The 21,374-nt window shown below is 41.8% G+C and overlaps 2 protein-coding genes across 2 annotated transcripts; one reads left to right on the top strand and one right to left on the bottom strand.

The window, feature by feature from the left end:
• Positions 1-1,365: 1,365 nt before the first annotated feature.
• Positions 1,366-6,461, bottom strand: LOC121609419 (matrix metalloproteinase-20-like). Its single transcript, XM_041941046.1, has 10 exons — positions 6,327-6,461; positions 5,374-5,612; positions 4,541-4,689; positions 4,113-4,238; positions 3,838-3,996; positions 3,569-3,740; positions 3,104-3,237; positions 2,847-3,003; positions 1,915-2,018; positions 1,366-1,466 (listed from the first exon to the last, which is right to left on the bottom strand). Exons 1-10 carry the CDS (start codon positions 6,459-6,461, stop codon positions 1,366-1,368), a joined length of 1,476 nt encoding a protein of 491 aa, XP_041796980.1.
• A 7,453-nt stretch (positions 6,462-13,914) lies between these two features.
• Positions 13,915-17,474, top strand: mmp13b (matrix metallopeptidase 13b). The gene is made up of 11 exons (XM_041940470.1): positions 13,915-14,025; positions 14,200-14,310; positions 14,707-14,834; positions 14,948-15,096; positions 15,261-15,386; positions 15,488-15,643; positions 15,727-15,847; positions 15,975-16,108; positions 16,197-16,356; positions 16,465-16,568; positions 16,676-17,474. Exons 1-11 carry the CDS (start codon positions 13,936-13,938, stop codon positions 16,774-16,776), a joined length of 1,380 nt encoding a protein of 459 aa, XP_041796404.1. The 5' UTR covers positions 13,915-13,935; the 3' UTR covers positions 16,777-17,474.
• The last annotated feature ends 3,900 nt before the right edge of the window (positions 17,475-21,374 follow it).

The following is a 21,374-nucleotide window of genomic DNA, read 5'->3' as shown; positions in this document are numbered from 1 at the left end:
CTTTTGTAAGAAAATATTGATTAACCTCAACAAGCAGCATAAAAACGATTTGACACTGTGCTTAACTTGCTGTCTAAATCTTAACCAGCTGCACAGAAGTGGTTTTCAGATTTACTTCTGCGGGTGGAGGAGAAGATTTTATCAGCTTTGCCATGGTTGACTTTGATGAACCTCAGTGATGCTGCATCACTCCACATCTTCAGGGCTGAGCCAAAGGACTTTTCCACACCCTCTCTGTTCATGTCTGGGGTGTATTCGGCAATCCTGCACAAGCATGAGACGGTGGGAGCGACCAGCTGCGGCAACATGTCCTCTATTAGCAAAATGAAATCCACAAGAAAACGGTCATTTAACAAATCATCTCACATGTAGTTTATGTGATGGTGTGGTGGATCAGCACGGCAGGAGGCTCAGGTCTAGGTTTTTATGACATGATGTAACTTCATGCAATTCCCCTGAATTACCAAAAAACACCAAAAGTGTGTGTGGCCACAGGGGCAGATTTCTCTCTACTAGATCATTCGTGAGGGACACAGATGAGGTGATTCCTTGTGAGAGCAGGATTATCCCTCAATGAGCCTCCTTATTAAATGCAGAGTACAAATGAGAAGTTGATCAGCAAAAGGAGCTGCAAGGATGTTTTTTATTTAGTTTTTCTCCCTCTATTCAGTAATGTTGAGACGACCCTTGTAACTATGTTACTGATCTGTTGATGTGTGTGCGATGGATAGACTCTACAACATTTCACATCTTTCACCTAACATCACAGAGCCTGAAGCGGGTATCGGCAGCCAGAACAACTCCATGTTTTACATTCACATATCCACCAGGCTTCACATGTTTTATATGGGGGTATTCTCGGGATTGTTGGGCAATCACATGGCCCAAAAGCGCACGATCCTGGTGGTTACAGCTGGGTCTACCTGCCACAATTTTCTGGAGGTTTTGTGGCTAAAACCTCCCAATGAAACGTCTGCAAATATGTCTGGGCTCTCTGTCTGTAATGGCGAAACGTGTGCGTGAGCAGCGTGTTTTGTTGCGTAGAAACCAGTGTTGTTTGTAAATACTGCAGATTCTGTTCAGCCAAGTCGAAACCTGCAGCCATCAGTGAGGCAAACCTAATTTAATCTCATCGGCCATTCTATCTGTATATCAGTCTCCACTGCAAAAAGAAGAGATACATATAAACAAACCACACATATTATTAGCTTTAAGTCATTCTTTATTTCGACAAAATATGATAAATAAGACTCCACTTAAAAGTGAACAAGCACAGTGTTTCGTTTTTTTTCTTCTTCTCATGGTTGCATTTAATCAAGGTTTACAGGTAATTTCCTTGATGCACGTTCATGGATTTACAGTGTTTCAACATCCGAGCCAAGAGTTTGCTTTCTCAACTCCGACAACATGTTTCTGGGTGTAGTCGTATTTGTAGACTTGTGGTCCGACGAAGAAGTAGATGAAACCTGGGATGAGAAAAAATCAGTAAGGTGATTCACATATTTAACCTTTATCTTGTGTTGGCAAGAATGTTTTTCTGTTTTTGCTGCCGCTGCTGCTGCTGCTGCTGATGTTGTGCATCTCTCTGAACTTGCACATCCACTTTTTGAAAAAACAGAATCTCACACGAAAGTGTTTAAGTGGTAAAGTGGGTAGATTATGCGGTTTAAATCATAGAAGGAACCACATGCTCTGTAAAAACATCCCACTCAGCTGACGTTGCATGTGAATTAGCATTCCTGTGCTACTAATAACAATATGACTTGCAAAAGCTGCCTTAAGCTACAAACAGAAGTATATTTCCTGCTAAATCTAGACAAGGATGCTGCACTTTCCAGTTTGCCTGCTGCTGAAATGGAGCTTAACTGACATTGCAAATGATCTCACTGAGTAATAATAATTACACTGGCTCACCGTCTTTATGAACAGCAGCGTTTATTGTTGTGTTGACCCCAGGAAAGTCCTCGCTGATGTACTTTGGGTAACCGAAATCCATAACCCTTCGGTTTTCATTGTAACTGAGAAAGGCATGATACAAACAAGGTTCGTCATGACTCATGATCACCGGCTCCTCTTTCGAAGCTGAGACAAAACATTTGTACACGGTTTCTACTAGTACGGTCACGTCATCAAACCTCAGAGTCCAAACGGAGGCCTTTGCTCTCTGTGTGAGGTCCGAATGAAAAACGATATCCTCCAGTCAGGTCTGAGTCAATGTTTTTAATGTGAAAGTCCCTATCTGCCAGTGCTTTGTGATTTGTCTCTGGAATGGCTCTACACTTTCATTTAATTTAAAAAAGGTGGCTCATTTAGGCTAAAAACAGTACGGTATAATTTTATTTAATTCAGTCTGTAGTGCACGCATGCAGAAATCTGTTGTTGCTTTTGCTTTCCTCATAAAAAAAAAGATTGGTAGCACTCTATATTGAGGGACTCATACTCCCCATTTACTGTTTGCTTGTTGGCAGGAATATTAGCAGCATATTTCCCCTTTATTAATCATTATGAAGCACTTATTAATGCCTTGACCATATTCTATACTTAGCCATTAACCAACAGTTTTCCCTCAATAACTTCCTAATTACTGCGTATTGATAAGTAAGCAAGCCATTGTAAAACTAATATTTGCCTAATATGCATGCTAATAAGCAACTAGTTACTGTGAATATGTTTACGTTAAGTTCTGCTGAAAAAGCCTCAAACAATCAAAATCAGGAATGGTCTTTTAAGTGAGCACACTCCGATTTGAATCACTAGTTCATAAAAGACTGGAAGATTACCATAAGTGATACACAACAACAGCGGGGATATTGATTGACTGATTGATGGGATTAATGTTGCCTTACCTCCAGTAAATATCATGCATAAAGAAGAGTGTACGTCCTGTTTTCACTATGTGCACTGCCGCATCAACGTCCTGGACCCAGGCTGGAAACCCAAAGTGACTGAGTGCTCGTGGCTTTCCCTTCACAAGAGAGCCTTTCATCGTCCAGAACATGGACTCTGTTAAAACATAGGAAAAGATCTAATTATAAGAATGCAGAGAGATAAGGGAAACATGATGCATGTTTATTTGCAACATTGAATTATTAAAAACAGTTACCATGAATGAGATAAGCAGTGGATCTGCGAGGCACCCAGAAGGCAGCATCGATGCTGGTTTCGATCTTAGGCATAAAGTTGGTGATAGGACCTTCCTTGATGCCATATTGCTCATTATGTTTAATCCAGAGATATCTTGTGGGAAAAAACATTTTCAATTAGGTCAAAACATTAAGCACCAATTATTGTAGAATGAGAATTATAATCAAGATCTCTTAATGCAACCTGGAGTGCAAGAGACTATGCTAATTATGAAATTCAGATATGATTAAAAATAACACATTCATACATTTTCAGTTTATAGATACCATTAAATGACAACAAAGCGGATGATATTCAGTTTGCATTGAATGGTAAATGGAAACACTTTTACATGGTAAACCATCGGATCCCATGACCTTACAAGACTGAATCATCTAATTCATAAAATTTGCAAATTATAGCAAGAACAAAATGATCCACATACTGTTCTCTGAAAAAGAAGGTGGCATCCCCGAGAGTGGACACTGCATCAAAGGTCAGGTCTGGATCACATTTGTTCTGCATCGGTCGAGGGAACAGCGGTCCTGATGCCCAGGGGTTATACTGAGAGTTCCAGCTGTGCCTCGAAAAGTGATTTGGACGACCTCTGACTGGACCTAACACACATCAGAGCACATTTAAGGATCAGATTCCACTTCAAAATGCAGCAATACCACAGTACAGTAAATTCATTTGAAATAGATAGACGTTTACTGTAAAGTGCGTTGATATTTGCTACATCTTCTCTGGATAATAGGTTGGCTGGACGGGACGATCTGTAGTTCGGATACATGAGTGACTCTGGGTTTCCGGAGTGCTTCAGCCCCAAAGCATGGCCAAATTCATGTGCAGCTACAACCAACAGGTTAAACCCTGCAAGAGGACGAGGAAAATGCATCCAAATCAATGACATCATCTTTTTGTAGATATCTGTCGAAATCCTGCTGGATCATGAGTGTGTGGAGCGCCTGTGTGAGCCAGACCAGCACCTGTTTCTCCTGCTGTCCAGTGCTCATCATCGTCGAAGTGCGTGTCCCCTCCGATGCCCAACCCTGGACCAAAAGCATGAGCCAGTGTGCCTCTGGGCCCGTCGAATGGATACAGGTCACCATGTTCTTCATAATATCATCCAGGCCAAACATGAAATAGAAACCACAGAGAAAACCATTTTCTTTCAAGCCAAAAGAAAATTACAGGCCTCTGTTCACCTCATCTAAATGAGTCTGTCCAGTTCAGCAGCCAGTGTATGATGCCACTGCCTGGGTTAGCAGTTAAATTACTACTGAAGCTCCCCAAGCGTATATCTATGACATTGTGTTTGACATAATAGACAACATATCACTGAGAATTATATTGTTCGGTCTGCTTCCAAATATCGTCTGTCTCTGTCCTGAGTGAAACAAAAAGACAAACCCACCACTGGTCACAAACTCCACCATGATGTCAGCGCTGCGGGTGTGCGACCTGACAAACGTCAGGCTGCTGGCTCTGGCCCAAACACTGAAAGCTGACTCAACCAGCGAGTCCACGGTGTTGCGAGGCAAATCTCTGGTGTACCTGCCAATGCTGCAACAGCAGTGAGGACATGTCATGCTTTTGGTGAACATAAAGACACAGGATGCCCTAAATATAAATATAAATCTCATCAATCTGACAGAAATTGTTTATAACACAGGAACTTGCGATACTTATCGAAGAATCGTAGCTACCCAAAGTCCTTATGTAACAAAGCATGTGCTATATAGTTATGCAGCCTTTTGTAAATTCAACCTTACATTTAAAAAAACAACAATAGCTTCCTTTCTTTCTTTCTCTTTAATTATGCATTCGTTCCGCAGCTAATCCTGTAGACGTGCCTCAAGGTGAACTCCCAGAGAACTGGATTAGGACGTTTCAGACAGTGTTACATAAGTTCAAGCATGTATAGTGCACTTGGCACTTTCTCAAGCCCACAATAACTCTCAGAGGCGGGAGTCCCAAACCCAAAAATCTGTTAACCATAATGATTTGTGACAGTTGCTATTCCCTGTTTCTGCCAAAGGTTTTATTGCCTGCAGCCTCAAAATGTTTCCCACGTATTGGTGGGGTTTGCAGTTTAGGAACAACCAGACTGTTCTATTTTTTGCGAGTTCAGTCTCGGTCAGACGTGCCCTAATCTTTCATCGGCAGACTGCAGTCCTGCTCCGCTTTGAAAGTAAAAAGAGTGACCGCATCTTGATCATTTGACACCATGAAAGACCACATAGATACCTGTAGGTGATGACGTTCTTGCTCCAGCGTGTCCCCTGGATGTGGCTGTACTCCTCCACATCTGGAACGCCACATCGAGGGCTGCTCATCACCTCCAGGGTGTCTGCGTCCAGCGCACCTGTTGCATTGAGCCCAAAGAACATCTGCATGTCTTTCACCTTGGAGGTGAAGGAGGGCCCGCTCCGCTTCATGCGCCCCATGGGCTCTTCTTGCAGGTTGTAGAACTGCTGAAGGTATTCCTATGAGCACATTCGAGATCCACATCAATCATCATGTTGTGCTGAAGAGCCAGATATGTTAACTGGTCCTGCACAGTTGAACTAATGCCAAGGTAGAAAGTTGTATTCCCCTTGTGGACAAGCTCCTTTTTTTGCAGCATGCATTACAACATGTTACACATTTGCATCATGCTTAGTAGCATCCATCAAATTGTGCATTATAGTTATTAAGAGCATCTACATAAACGTACTAATCCACACCCTAGAGTGATCACATTTACAACGTCAACTGTCAATTACACCTTCTCTAATTACAGCTAAAATCCTTCACAAGAAGAAACTGAATGGAGACTTTCCAAACAAACAATTCCCATGCAGCTCGTCTTTCCAAACAATTCCCTCCAAATCAAAACAAGAATGCGTTCACGAAAAAGAAATTAGGGAGAGAGAAAAATGAGGATGCTGACAGAATCTCCGAAAGCATGCAACAGCTACAAGGACTGCGCTGCTCCGAGGGCAGTGCAGTTACTTACCTCCGCCCCCCACCCACACAAAAACAAACGAAATTAAAACATAATCATAAAATCCCTCACACAGGCGAGAACAGATCCTGGCAATAACTCTCAATCAAAAACACTTTCAAACTGCAATGTTTTTGGCATTGTACAAGAGATAAAGTCACATGCAGTCCAATCTCAAACATTTGTAATGCAGCTCATGCAATTATGCACTTACAGTGGCCAGCTTCAAGTCAACCTGTGGTTCTGTGGAAGGAGAGCTCTCTCCCTCCGGCATAAATGTGGGCGCCGTAACACACGGAGCGGGCATAAGCAAGACCAGGACACAGCAAGAGACCAGCATGACATGCATTTCACAGACTTAACACTACATGAATTGTAGTGGCCCAGTTTAACACATGGAGATGGAAGTTCTGGTTAATGAGAAAGCCTTTTAAATGGTTATTGTGACTCATACCACTAGCAAAGCCAAAGGAAGCCTCAGACAGTACTATGGAATTAGGGAGGGGTTTGCAGAGAGCCAAGGACAGCAATAAGAGAAAAGAAAGAAATGACATTTGAACATTTTTTTGTCACGTGACATGTTTGCTCCAATGACAGTTTAAATGGATTCAGTGTATGGTTTCAATTTCAGCATCTCTTTAAATTAAGTGCAATTTCAGGGCTGAAATCCATTGTTTCAGTTATGAGTAAAGTGATGTAAATATAACAAGGACACAAAATTCACGCTGGGAGTTGTAGAGTGCAATGACAAACAGATAATCCCAAACAAGTGTTGAAACTGCAATATGAGGCAATATAGAGCACAAAAAAAAAAAACATTTTCTGCAAGATGTGCTGCAACTGTGCATGTTTGTCATAAACATGTTGATATTCCCACCATCAAAAAACTGTAAATGGTTTCCTCAGCAGAGCTCCTGTAAAGGAACCTCCAGACTGAGGCAACACAAATGAGCTGGGTGGCAGCACTCAGTCCCACGCATTCTGCAAGTGCTCCTGAAATAACGACATCAAAGTCAATTCTTGTCCCGTTTTAGCAGCAAATGCATGTGAGACCTTTCAATGAGAGAGTTCGCTGAAATTGCAGGGGTGGATTTAAGGCCTTCGAAAAAGAAAAAGCAAGGCCGCCTAGACTGGCATGGGTGGTTCCGTGGTAAATTCAGGGTACAATTACAGTTGATTGGTCATTGTGGAGCTTTACAGGACCAACGGCATTCCTCTGCGGGGGCAACATGAGCTAAGTTTTCCAGGGGACGCCGCGCTCTCTTGCAGAAAGACTTGCAGAATTTGTGTGGCTCTGGTTTTATGGTCTGAGTGCAGACGAGGTAATGAAGTCATTTTAAGCAGGAGTGATGATTGAGAGTGTAGTTTGGAGCTGCAAAGTTACAAGCTGGGAGAGACCGCCATGGTAATTAAGCCGGTAGAAACATCTCTGTTTTGCCCCAAACATACACTTTCACACTGACAAGGTTCTACAGATGTTTCATATCAGATCAAATAGCTGAGGTGAGCAATATTTGTCTTGGAAAGGCTTTCTTTTTGTCTGTAATGATGACTACTGAAAAGCTTTATCTGTGGTCAATAACCCAGACACTGTATATGATCAAAGGCCTAAAGGAGGGGACCGGGTGGGGGGGCAGAGAATCAGAATCACATGACAGAGCCTTAAGATGAGTTCATTAATCATGCAGATCAAACTAGTTCACATCAGCAGTATATTCACTTTACCTCAGAAAAAGGTGTCATTGGTTCATGTAGCGTCATGTTCCCACAGAATCACACCAAGCTCTGAATTTGCGTCAAATGTTTAGCAATTTTCTTGCCTGCCTCTGATTTCTGTTGTGGTCTTACTGATGTCTGTTTTGCAAATAAATGCAGCTTTATTTTAAGATGGCATATGCACAATGTGAAAGAAAGAAACAAAGGACGGTGCCTTCAGAGAAAGAGTGTGTGGAATTTGTATCTAACTTTGGTTCCCCCTAGTGGCGGCATCAAGAACATCACTGCAACTCTCCTGCCTGACATGAGTGGGTGAAAATCAACACTAACACTACTGCACTAATCTTAAATGAGATTATGTCATTTTACTACAAGTATTTAAATTTCACCTCTGCTGATTTGTAACACTTTGGCAAGCGTCGTAGGTGACAATGGGGCATGATAAGAGCCGTGCAGGGAACCAGAGGGACCAGAGTCTGAGTGCCCCCACTCCCAAGCACTCTGCTGCAACAGCGTCTGCTGCCCCCCTGTGGTGTCTCCTCTGTGCATGTAGTCTCTATAGTTTACTTAGAGGGCCTGACCTTCCACCGCAGCAGCCACTGCGGTTTGAATCTCAGCGGCTGCTCGGCTATTGCGCTTGGACTTGCGATGTGTGAAGATTAAATGAGAGCTTTACTCGTGCACTGTGTCATTTCTGATTCTGCTGGCATCTGTGCAATCTACATCCTCTATAGGCTGCAGCTGCTTCATATTGTGGCTCACTAACCATGTCCACTGTCATTATATTACATAACATTTATTTGGCAGTTGCTTTTGTCCAAAAAGACATGCAATAAATGTTCCATATTGTTTCTAGCCACAATGCTTTCATGGTTGTGCAATGCTGTAGTACATTCAAGTGACAGGCCCTGTAAAGTAAACAGAAACCATATTTCCTCAGCCTGCTGCCGAAAACTGTGTTGATGCAGTATGTCAAGCTGTGTTGGACAGGTTAAAGGTCTGCAGACCTTCACCTGACAGCACAAATGACACCAGCAGACAAAGCTCAGCCTATCCTGGACGTCTATCTCACAAAATATGCTCATATGCAACCGTTGTGCAATAGCAAATCATGTTTTTGATTAAACATAAAGCCGCATTGTACAGAGTCTTCGAGTTTACATCCTAAGTTAATAGCTAACATTCAGAGTAGGCACATTGTTACAAAAGAAGCAGCCTTTACATTCACGTCCAAACGTTCTGACCACAGAACAGTCCAGGCAGCTGATTCAGTAACCCTTACATGGGCATGGACGTGCTGTGAAAACGGTTTATTAAGATCAACATTAGAATTCAAAACATTTAATAACTGATTTGCATGATAAAACAGTGGAGGAAACTGAACCAGCGTCTTATGTGAAAGGTAGTGGTTCCACACGAGGACGCATCATTTCGTGGAACTGTTGATCACAGCTGGTCTGTTCTCTGCATGTTCTGCATCAGCTTCCCTCTGACACAGCAGGGAAGTGGTTGATTTCAACACACCTCACGTCATCCCCTAACGTCACTGTTGCATGATCCGTGCCAAAATATTATGAACAAGCGGCGCAACAGTGACATTTAAGAGGCGAATTTCAGTGACACGGTGAGTGTCATTCCTGCGGAGACGCAATGCCAATGGGCTAGTCCATCACAGCGAGTCCAACCACTGAAATAACAAAAACCCACAGTGACACCTAAAAGGCTTTAGGTCAGATCTTACCAATCTGCTGATCCATCCCAAGAAGGATGAGGGAGCAGAGAGGGTCTCAAAAAGGAATGAAGGCAACAAACCACCGAGTAACATGATTCCCTGTGGATGCACGGTGACTCGGGACCAGATGACAGTAGATGAACTTTATATTTCCAGCAGCAACTTTCCTTCTTTTCCCATTTCTCATAATTCTCTGTCATCTTGCCATTGAAGAGCAGCTTATAATATCCTTCTCTGGATCTTTCTCTTGATACGACAGAAGAGCTTACACGCTGAGAACGACATGCTGTAATATCTGCTAACAAAGGCAGAGATTTACTGTTTTCTACAAACATCTACATGATGATCATCATGATGATACTATCACCTGTTACCAATCAACCTGTTTACCTGTGGAATGATCCAAACAGGTGTTTTTGGAGCGTTCCACAGCTTTCCCAGTCTTTAGTTGCTCCTGTGCCGGCTTGTTTGAAACATGTTGCTGCATCAAATTCAGAATATGCAGATATTTGCAAAAATCAATGCCTTTGATGACACAAACCCTAAAAATCTTCTCCTTGTACTGTTTTCAATTGAGTGAATGTAAGAAACGATCAACAAATGATTACATTCAGTTTTAATGATGTTTTGCACAGCGTCCCAACTTTTTGGGAATCTGGGTTGTGGCAAATCCAGTGTAAAACTAGCTGTCTGTAGCCACCATAACAGTGGATATTTGAGTATGAGTGAGCAATACACAACCAAATATGACATGATATTCAACAGCAGATATTTTAACACATCCATCCAGGTGTTAGCTTTCAATCTAATGGATGCTGAGAAAGCACAGCTGAGGTTGCTAACATAAAAGTGTCCAAAAATGCTCAGCACAAATAAACAGCATGGGTTTTCCTCTGGCCCCCGCCAGCAATAATTAAACTTTTTTGGCCCTCCTTGTGCTAACAATTCCACTTTTCATGCAACATCTGAGTATTTTGGTTTCTGCTGCTGTGCAATGAGACCAGCATGGCTGTACACTTATAGACTGTCCATCTGAGACAAGTTGCTCACTTCAGCAACATAAAATCATCTTCTTATGTCTGTATCAGGGATGTCATTCATTCTACCATACAGTGCGCCATTCGTGTAATTCACAGCTCACAGTCCTCAGACCTGCCACCACAGTATAGATCATACAACACCATTTTTTTTCAGAACCCAGCACTGGTAACTATCTTTAAATGTAACCAGTGGGTCATAACCCAGATCAGAAGTGTATATGTTTCCATATTTTTGTCTGCGTATGTGTGTCGGTAACATTTTAAAATAGCAGCAAAAATCCCCCCTGGCTGCAACTTCCCCGTGGCATGAGTCAGGAGCACTCCGCTAGCCACCGTCTAAACAATGATGTTAGTCCAAAAATATTTGTCTCCACAGGATGCTGAAGCTTGTGGGCACAATGTTTGTTACACATCACACATGAGCTCACTGATGGGATGCAGATCACCTTTTTCTGTGATTTCTATCATTATTATAATGCAATAATCACCATGTTTTTGTTCTTTTTTTAGGAAAAAATTAGTATTGATTAGAATTTAGGCGACACCAGCTGTTTGTAATCTCTGTTTTTTAAGGCAGTGTGTGAGATTCTCTGCCAGCACAGCAGCATCATGCCTGCGTTGATGGCAACACTTGACATACAGTCTCACACTTAGCAAAACACTGTCATTACAAGACGTCTTCCAGAAGTATGTTGATAATGACTGGGATTGCTGCACGGTCAAATCATTGTTTGACTTTCCTAAATGCTGTTGGTGCCAGGATTGAAGTTGGACAGAATTCTTTGGAAGCTTACTCATCCAAAAAGTGCTTTTGTATCCAAACATGTCTCGATCTCATAGTAAACGATGCTCGTGAATGAATTCATTCAGGAAAGTTTGAACTATTTCTAAATGTACGATTTTTGTGGTACATTTTCCATTTTTTTCCGCAGTGTGGAATTTTAGGAATTCCATTGTTGTGGCAGGAGCAAATAATTATATACCTCTGTTGTCTCACACAGATGCTAATGGGTAGCATGTCTTTACCTGCCTGACCTTAGGGGCCTGCAGGTACCTGGACAGTTATATTTTTCACAGTAATTTCCTGGATCCTGGTCTGGAACAATACTCTCAAGGTTTTTCCATAGCCAAATATCGTTTTAAACATCATTACTACATGTTGTTCTAAACAGAAGAGTGTCTTAAACTCAATGTCAGAACTTTTTCTTTAAAAATTAGGGAATATAATTTCTCTCATCTTTACTTACAGCACTCCTTTGAGATAAATGTTAATAACAACAGGTTAACATGCTCACGTGGCAACGCTAACATGCTGATGTTCAGCAGGTATTGTTCTCCATGTTCACCAGCTTAGTTGTGCTTGTTAGCGTGCTTATATTTGCTAATTAGCACAAAACACAAAGTACAGCTGAGGCTGATGGAAATGTCCTTAAATTTGTAAAGCAAAGTATTGGACAAATGAAAATTTTGATCCAACAGTCTCCAGATCAAAAACAGGATACTTTAGTGTATTAGAAGTATAATTTAAGTGGTGAAAAGTAATCACTTTTTTACTTTTTGTGCTTAATTCAAAGTGTGTTTGATGTATACTTTTAAAAAGTGTACTTCTAACTAGATGTCATTAAGTTCTACTTAGATTGATTCAAAATGAATACTAATTCTGCAGTACTTCAATTGGTATTTCAAAGTACTAAAAAAAGTACACCTTATTGTAACTGCATTATAAATTGAACTAAAGTGTACTTTAAAAGAAAATCATACTAAATTACAAATAATTTTAATAGTAATCAAGTGTACTTATGAAAAGTGTACTTATACTTATGTAATACACTATTAGCAAGCTTAATTAAAGAGTACTTTAATTTCACTTCATTTCAAGTATTAAGTATTTCCAACACATTGATGATTTACTACAATTGTACTGCAAATGTGTTTTGAATGCACATGAATCATGATTTTCACTGGTGGACTTCAGTACAATTCATTACAATACGGTTCAGTACAGTACAAGTTTGTAAAAAGTTGTGTCAATTTAGCAACGATTTACACTTCAGGTACACTCAAGCATTACTCATGTGGTACTCAAGGACTGCATGAGTACACTCAAGTATACTTGAAGGTGACAAAAATAGTGAAAAGTGTATTTAGTACATTCTAGGTATAATTTAAGTACAATATTTTTTCTGTGTGACCTGTGTGACACTAAATGAAAAGTTAACTCATCACCTCAGTCACTAGGATTCATCATCGGCACCATGGATGTGTATACAAAACACTGTGCTGATCTATCGAGTCGATGTAGCGATGTTTCCTAGTTTCCTGTAACAAGCCATTGTTCAGAGTTTTAAAGTGCATTGTGTTTGTTGTAGCTCACCAGGGTTTCTACGCTGTGATCAAACCTCTTGCAGACCACAGCTCTTCATAATTGAGGACACTGGGTTCATTTACGTATACAATTTGTCATTTATGCTCTGCGTAATCCTGCTGACTGTGAATCACATACTACTGCAAAGGGCAACGTCGGAAAGCACCTAAATCAGAAAGATCTGCATTCAATTGTTACCAGACAAGGCCCACGCGGGGAATTTGTTTGTATCGGATCAACTCAGCGTTTCTCAGTGCGGGAGGGCTCACATTGTGTACAAATAGAGTGATACACAAAGTTACATCAAGGGACATGTCAATCACATGTTCTATACATGTTTTCATCACCTCTTTCTTTATTTTGACGTGTGTTTGTTAGTCATAAAACGTCTTCACCTAAAATAACGAGACATAGGATGACAATCATGAGACCAGCAGCAGCATGAAAGAGATTCCCAAAATTCCCTCTTTTTTATAGTTGGGCACATGTTTTTTTTTTTTTTTTTCAACTAAAGATGTATAGATAATAACTGATGATGTGATCTTTATTAAAGGAAAAGCCAGAGTATTTTCTGCCAAAAAAAAAAAAAGGGCCATGCCTTCTAAACTTGGCAGCCTGGAAAGGACAAGACTGACATGTTATTCTTGTTTTTAAAAGAAGAAAGACAGAAAAGAGTGCATAATCTTGCCCCGTAGGCATTTTCAGTAAATCTATTGGCAAGCTCCCTAAGTCATGGCAATTTGGGAAATGGGAAATGTTTTATCAAAGCATTTGAGGTGGGTTCAAAGGAGTACACTCAAACCACAGTCACTGTACAAGCACATTCTCAACAGACAAAGAAGGAAGTGGCGAGGTGCTTTTACATGAATCACTGGGACCCTTTGAAAAAACGTGGACCCAAAACACTATAAATACCCCGCTGAGCTTCTTGACCCCAATGACTGGGTTGGACAACACGGAGACAACAACAATGATAGCTCTGCTGCTGCTGGTGCTGGTCGCTCACTCCTTCGCTCTGCCTGTGCCGTCAGGAGAGACAGACAACTGGCGTTTAGCAGAGGTAAGACCTGAGGGCTCTAATTAGGACATGTTTTCGCCTTGTAAGCTGGCTTCAAGTGGCTTTTTTTCCCCTAATCAATGAAAAAAGACTGCACAGTGTTTAAATGGAGCAACCTGAGGACACTCTTTCACACCGTTCTGAATGTCGTTCAGCTTTTCTTCTCTCAACAAACAGAAGTACCTGCGTCGCTTCTACGACCTCCCAGCTGGTCTCCAAGGAAGACAGAGGACAGGTGGTGTCTTTGAGAAGAAGATCAGCGAGATGCAGAAATTCTTCAAACTCAAGGTGACCGAATCTGCAGAGTAGTTGTTAATTCTGCTGGACCTGTAAATGAGCAGGGTATTGCAGTGTCACTGGTGGTGAGCCTTGATACATGTTCAAGATCTTTAAATGTGATCTTTTTGCTTTTTTTGTTGGAAAGAAGCTGATTTGGGTTGAGTTGAGTTACCTTTATTGCCATTACAACAACCTTTGTTAGGAACTTTGGTGATTGCAGGATGGACAGGCCGACGCTTAACAACTGAACCATAAATACATCATTTTACAGTTCAGGAGTTGAATAGCCTCTGAGAATGTGCTTCTTCTGAATCACTCAGAGGAGAAAATGTCTGGACTTAATCTGCAAATGCGTCGCCTTATTGACGTCTAACATATTTTCATTCCATGTCTTTGCGTCTGAAGGTGACAGGGAATCTGGATGACAACACTCTGGAGCTGATGAAGCAGGCCAGATGTGGTGTCCCAGACGTTGGAGAGTACAACCACTTCCCTCGACACCTCAAATGGCAAAATAACAACGTCACATTCAGGTACGCATCAAAATGACTTAAACGGTGGAGATGAATGCCTCGGAAAGTGAGCACCAGCATCACTTATTCACTCGCGTATTCACTGCCTTGTTTCCTGCCCCCTGATGTTTCAGGATATTGAATTATACACCAGATCTGAAGAAGTCTGATGTAGACCGAGCCGTCCGCAATGCGCTGAACGTCTGGGCTGATGTCACTCCGCTGACCTTTAAGAAGCTGCACAAGGGCATCGCTGACATTATGATCAGTTTTGGAGCAAAAGGTGCAACAAGCGTTCATTCTGGTGCCTTTTATAACCTCTGAATACACAAACATCCATGACATGGCTTTTTCTACACTGCAGCTGCTACCATTTAAAGAACAAGTATTATAATAGTGCACATTCAGCTCGACACATTTAAGAAAAGTCTCTCCCTTTCTCTGTAGAGCATGGAGACTATAACCCTTTTGACGGGCCTAATGGACTACTGGCTCATGCCTATCCACCCGGCCAAGGCATCGGAGGAGACACTCACTTTGATGAGGACGAGCAATGGACCAAAGATTCATCAGGTGACAGTCGTGCACAAATGTTCAACATAAGTCACTGAACTGATTAACACTTAGAAACTACTGTCTGAACAGTATTCTGACTGAGCATCTTCTCTCTGCAGCGTACAACCTGTTCATAGTGGCAGCCCATGAGCTGGGCCACGCCCTCGGCATGTCCCACTCCTCTGACGCGGGCGCCCTGATGTACCCCGTCTACTCATACGCCACAGGCTACCCGCTCTCTGAAGACGACATCGAGGGCATTCAAGCGCTCTACGGTGGGAAAACACATGCGTTTTTTATAGCATGAGACTGGTGTTATCGTGTGAGCGGTGCATTAATGCCAGCTGTTCGATCACAGGCCCAAACCCAAACCCAAGGAAAGTGAAGCCAAAGCCTGATGCGCCGAACAAATGTGACCCTATGTTAACATTTGATGCTGTCACAGAGCTCAGAGGGGAAACCATCATCTTCAAAGACAGGTGCAGTAAGAATAAGATGGTGATACATGAACTCCACACACACAAGGCTGATAACCTATAACCACCAGAGTGGTTGTGTGTATTGCATCTTATGGGTGCTTCTTTAACATGCTGCACCTTGTTGCAGATTCTACTGGCGTCTCCATCCTCAGATGCCTGAGCCCGAGCAGACACTCATCAAGTCCACGTGGCCCAGCATCCCCAACAAGGTGGACGCAGCATACGAGAACCCAGAGAAGGATGTGGTCATCATATTCAGTGGTGGGTTATATACACTGATTCACTGGTGTATTTTTATTTTCGTTATTTCTTAGACACTAGATACAAACTCTGCTCTGTGTTTCAACAGGGATCCGAATGTGGGCTTTGAATGGATATAACCTTGTGGACGGTTACCCAAAGTACATACACAAACTTGGACTTCCCAAGACAATAAGAAAAATAGATGCAGCTGTGTACATCAGAGATACCGGGAAAACACTGCTCTTCACTGATGAAGACTACTGGAGGTATGTGGTGATGAGTATTACACTCAAGTTTAAAATTAACCCTTTAAATCTTAAAAAAACAGCACTACTGGGGATCAAAGCAGACTGAGTTTGCTTTTATTCACACAGCTACGATGAAGCTACAGGCACAATGGACACTGGCTACCCACGATCCTTTGAGGAAGACTTTCCTGGGATGGATGACGAGATTGATGCTGCTGCTTATCACTATGGTATTATGAAGTCCCAAGTATCACGTTTTCAGTATAAAGTAGAGGAAAGCAGGATTTTTTTTTTCTATACTGTCTTCCCTAACTGTTATCCCACTGTTTTCTTTCAGGGTATTTGTATTTCTTCCATGAGCACATGCAGTACGAGTACAGTTACAACGCAAGGAAGGTCATTCGCATCCAGAGGACCAACTCCATTCTCAACTGCTGATGAGGTGGTCCGCAACCGTCAGCAGTGGCTAACAATATACACAAACACACGTTACAAATGAGACACGGGAGGATGCAGCTCATTGGACGAGCAGAGGAATGGAGACATGTAGGGTAGAGATGACCTGTTACAGTTAAACAGGTTCAAAAAAAGTTTATTTTTACTAGTGCTGGACACCTGTAGGTCAGACAACTTGTCACATAGAGAATGCTGGAAAATTCCTAAGAAATATATTTCCTTAGATTATTTGCTATTTATTTTATATCTCTACAAGTTTCACTATAGACAGCAAGATCCTTAGCTGGTTAAGTGTCTTGTCAGTAACAGCAACAGTCAGAAACAACAGCCAAATAACTACATTACTTGTTGTTGGGCTGCGTTCAACAATGCTGTGTTTGTCCTTAGCTTTTTGTACGTTTTGTGAATTACTGTAAAAGCAGAGAAATCAAAACTGGATTAATGATCTTGTGTTGAGCTGAGCGTAAAGTCATGTTGCTCCACTTCCATCACATGAGATTACATTTGAAGTATCTTATTCAACACTGCAGACCTTACTCAGGCCAAACCTTTGCATATTGAATATGCCCCGGGTAACACCTGGATGGGACTGTGTCTGATAGATCCAGTTATTCAAACCAGTTTTCTGAACATAATGCTTTTACCAAATGTCATTTTAGCACCGACATGTTTTTGAGACATGTGACATATGTGAATGTTCTTGTCCTTAAATAAACTGAAAGTAAACCAAGACGATCAGTGTGGTCTTTCCTCAGAACAGTGAAGTTGTCTGTGCCCCTTCCATCATATTTGAACTCCTTACACTGTGTTACTTGTTCGTGTGTTACTTGTTTAAGCATGTGTAATGTTTCCTGAAAACCTCGTGCAATCTATCAGATGATGCAACCTTGCAGGGCTAGACTCTGGGTCATGCACGTGTAGTTCTCTCACATTTCCACTAGAGTGCACTCTTATCAACAGTTTGAGGGCTTAAAGGTCTTACCCTGACAGTTCTGGGACAGATGAAGTGAGACACAGAGAAATCTGAGCAATACACAAGATATATGCAACATCATCACTAATCATATTAATAATGAGTAATTACACACAGTATCTCCATCCTCCAGCATACTGTAACAAACTTTAGCCAATTCCCTTTGTTGTATTTGAGATGTTTCATGAAAATTAAGACTTTTTTGTTGTGTAAGTAGTTTTGAAAGGTCAGTAAAGTATCTCTATCTCTAAGTTTCAGAAACAGCGAAGCTTGAGCCAAGCAGCCTAATCCACAGGCCCAATCATGTGGATGTAATTACAGTGCAGTGAAGCAGTCACCTCATTTGTTCATTTCCGAGGTATTGCGCGGCGTAGGCTGCACCACCGGTTCACAAATCCTGTGTGTTCATCACTGATGTTGGCTTTGAAGGTCTGAGCTCCAGTTTACAGAAACACAGATGGTTTGTCTGAAAGTCATGTGTCTTTGAAACGAGCCTCTTTCAAATGGAATTCAGATCGTAATGTCATTTGCATGTGTCAGAAATGACATTACCCCTTTAGATTGCCACTTCAGAGTTCACATGTTTTGAACAGGAGTCCCAATTTTGCAGCAAAACAATGACAAAGGAGGCATCTTAACAAGAGGGCGCACTGTGTAACCACTGATACTGTTACAGCTGACTCCAGGCCTGTGCTGAAAATGCTTCAAAATCCTCACTTTTTCCTGTAACTTTACCTCGTATAATGTTTAGAGATGCACATTTGTGGCCTGAGAGAAAGTGCATCCAGTCCTGCTATGCAAAGATAGAAGACGCACTCACGGTTAACAGCAGTGGGTGTAACATTCAAAGATTTCAATGTTTATTTCAGTGAGAGGTCCTTGGGGAGAGCTAACAAGACTCTAATATTTACAACCGACATGGTCTCACTCCTTGGTGGTTTGCAGAAATTGAGCAACTTTTGTTATTGACTTAACTTTTGTAGAGCAGTGCAACCGAGAAGCATCAGAAATTAAGTCACTTTTAGCCCCCGGGGATTTAGACGTCACGTTTTTTTTATCTCATTCCAGTCACAGTCAGGAACCTCTCCCTGTTCCTGCCCCAGTCAGAAGCCATTACCATATCCAGGTCTTTCAACTCACTCAACCATGAATTTAAATGTTTTTCCACTGGTTACACGTAAAGGCTGAGAAGTGATGCTGGGCTTCCTGATGTTTCAAGAACAGCCAGGTGGATGTTTAGCTACATTACTGAGCACTCACTGGCCCGAGAGCAGAAGTTTTAAAACCTCTCTGATTATCCCGCTGCCGAGACTCACGACAAAGAGGGTGCGGTCCGGCCATCAGTGCTCCTACTGGAATGAGCTCCCTAAAGCTAAAAAAAGTAGCCATAATGTTCTCATCCACCTCTTATTTTTCCATTTGAGTGTTCTGATGTTATTTTAACTACTTCGTAAGATTAATTTGTCTGTTTTTAACTTACAAATATTTATTTGCCTCTGCTTATACACTATAGCACTTAGGAGTTAATAAAAATGTAGAGCAAAGGTAGAGGGGGATGAAATAGGTCAATGAAAAATGGCAACGGAGGTTAAAAAAAAAAGGTGGTATCCCTTGAGAAAATCTTTACACAGTCCAGCCCAGCAGCCCCTGATGGAAACCAGATGGAGGGGGATGGCAGCGAGGGCAGCACTCTCAGGATATATCCCCTTTCCTCTGGGAAAGTCCCTCCTAAGACCACCAGTATGTGACGGGTGATGCAAGACTGCTGCTACTCCAACACTGACATGATTATTCTGAGCGTGAGCAAGCAACGTGTTTTTTTTGTTGTTTTTTTTTGGGGGGGGGGGGGCTTGGGTCACATCATTAAGAGAGTCTTCTTTTATCTTCCTCTTTTATTGGGACAGCTTTTATTTCTATCTTTTAACACGTGTGAGCGGTGGACGTGGAAGCTAATGCTCAGGTCACACTCATGAGCCGTACACATTTCATAACATGCATGTCAGAGTGCAGGTCAGCTGGGTGCAAAGTCCTGAGGGCAGGTTGTGCATTGTTCAAATAAATGAAGCGTTGCTGGTGAATGTGTTTTTTATAGCGAGCTTAGTGTTGATAGTGGTAAACGTTACCCTTCTGGGTGTATCTGCTCATCTTGCTTTCGTCGATGTTTATTTTCTGCCGCCTTCTGTGTACTGTTGGCCTTCTTGTCTTGTCTTCCTGTTGTTATTCTTCCCTTTCCCTGAATAGAATAGAAAAACAACCTGAAGTCGTCGTGTTTGTAAAGCAGCCAGTCTGTGTTTCGTCCTCCTGCGTGGATGCTGGAATGCGGAGAAAGTCCGGCTGTGCTCTGTGTTGACCCATAAACAGGTAAATCTGACCAGATATGACCCAGGGGCGGACACAGCCGTGTCGTAAAAGTGACCTGCAAACTGAGTGAAGGAGTTCATCTCTTTGATGCGACAGCAGACCTTGCAGCAGGCTTTTAGGATTAGCTGCTATAATGTTTGTTTTTTTAAAGCTGCAACTGAAGATTAAAGCCACTAATGGTATTTTGTGCACAGGCAAGGCCTTTGCTTAGAACACTGAATAATGTATCTAAAGTTATAAAACTGTGCGCACATTTGGAATAGAGTTAGCTGGTTAAATACTTACAGATTTGCATAGTGTAAAAATCTAAACTTTTGCACACCCTAAAGGATTGAGACAGACTTTCAGTGTGAAACACACTCTGTACAGTACAGTCGCTCCTAAAAATGCCGACAGGAATGCCTAAATAAAAAAATGCTGCTCAGTTTTATCCGTGAAGACAAATAAACTAACAACATGATCAGTATCCCACAGCATGCTCCCACTTCTAACCATCATTTTGTGTGAATGTGCTTCTTTTTTCACTCGGTGTAAGGAAACACAGTGTGAGCCAACATGGAAATAAGCCAGTCGTCAACGAGAGTAACGTGATCCAGGATTTGTTCCTAGACAAGCAAAGTCATGCTTTTCTCTCACATACCTCTTGTCCCACTGAAAATACAAAACAGATAACAGATACAACCTGAAACTGATTCAAGTCCTCCTATAAGGAACAAAGTGTAGTTAGTATCAGGTGGTAGAAGATCATTGCAACATGAACTGCTGACATGTCACACTGGCCCTGATATTTAAGAGAGACGTCTGACTGAGTGAGATCTAAATCTGCCACGTTATTCAACTGCTTGATCTTGCTGACTTTGCCACCATATTTTAAGTTCAACACAATACATATATTAAAAAAGCATCTGATCTTGACTTTGGCTCAAGATGGAAGCGTCATTTAAACAAGCTGAGATACGACTGTAACGTGAATACACCAGCAGACAATTGTTCTTTCTCTGCTTTACAAAACACGACCTCAATTTTCCAGCGAGGGAACAGATGTCGAACGCACACCGGTGAACAGCTGATGGAAGCGTCCGAAATTCAGTGGAAGGGCCTCTTTTGGCGAAATACAACAATCAATGAAACTGCTACTGTGCAGCTCTGACCTCTGGCCCTCCACATGCCGAGTCCTGGTAGAGTTTTATAAATGATGGGTCAATTTAAAGAGTTGGAGGTCGCACGACGATGCCTATAACTACAA

Source organism: Chelmon rostratus, chromosome 7, assembly GCF_017976325.1.
Source record: "Chelmon rostratus isolate fCheRos1 chromosome 7, fCheRos1.pri, whole genome shotgun sequence".
In the NCBI taxonomy this organism is placed as follows: Eukaryota; Metazoa; Chordata; class Actinopteri; order Chaetodontiformes; family Chaetodontidae; genus Chelmon; species Chelmon rostratus.
This window is presented reverse-complemented; position numbering and strand designations above follow the sequence as displayed.

Excerpts from the sequence above, each read along its gene's own strand:
- LOC121609419 (XM_041941046.1), bottom strand. The coding sequence starts at position 6,461 with ATGCATGTCATGCTGGTCTCTTGCTGTGTCCTGGTCTTGCTTATGCCC. Across the intron at positions 3,004-3,103 it reads CACTGCTTATCTCATTCATG|AGTCCATGTTCTGGACGATG; the intron begins GTAACTGTTTTT and ends ATGTTTTAACAG. Across the intron at positions 2,019-2,846 it reads ATGCATGATATTTACTGGAG|TTACAATGAAAACCGAAGGG; the intron begins GTAAGGCAACAT and ends TGCCTTTCTCAG.
- mmp13b (XM_041940470.1), top strand. The coding sequence starts at position 13,936 with ATGATAGCTCTGCTGCTGCTGGTGCTGGTCGCTCACTCCTTCGCTCTG. Across the intron at positions 14,311-14,706 it reads AGAAATTCTTCAAACTCAAG|GTGACAGGGAATCTGGATGA; the intron begins GTGACCGAATCT and ends TTGCGTCTGAAG. Across the intron at positions 15,644-15,726 it reads GGGCATTCAAGCGCTCTACG|GCCCAAACCCAAACCCAAGG; the intron begins GTGGGAAAACAC and ends GTTCGATCACAG.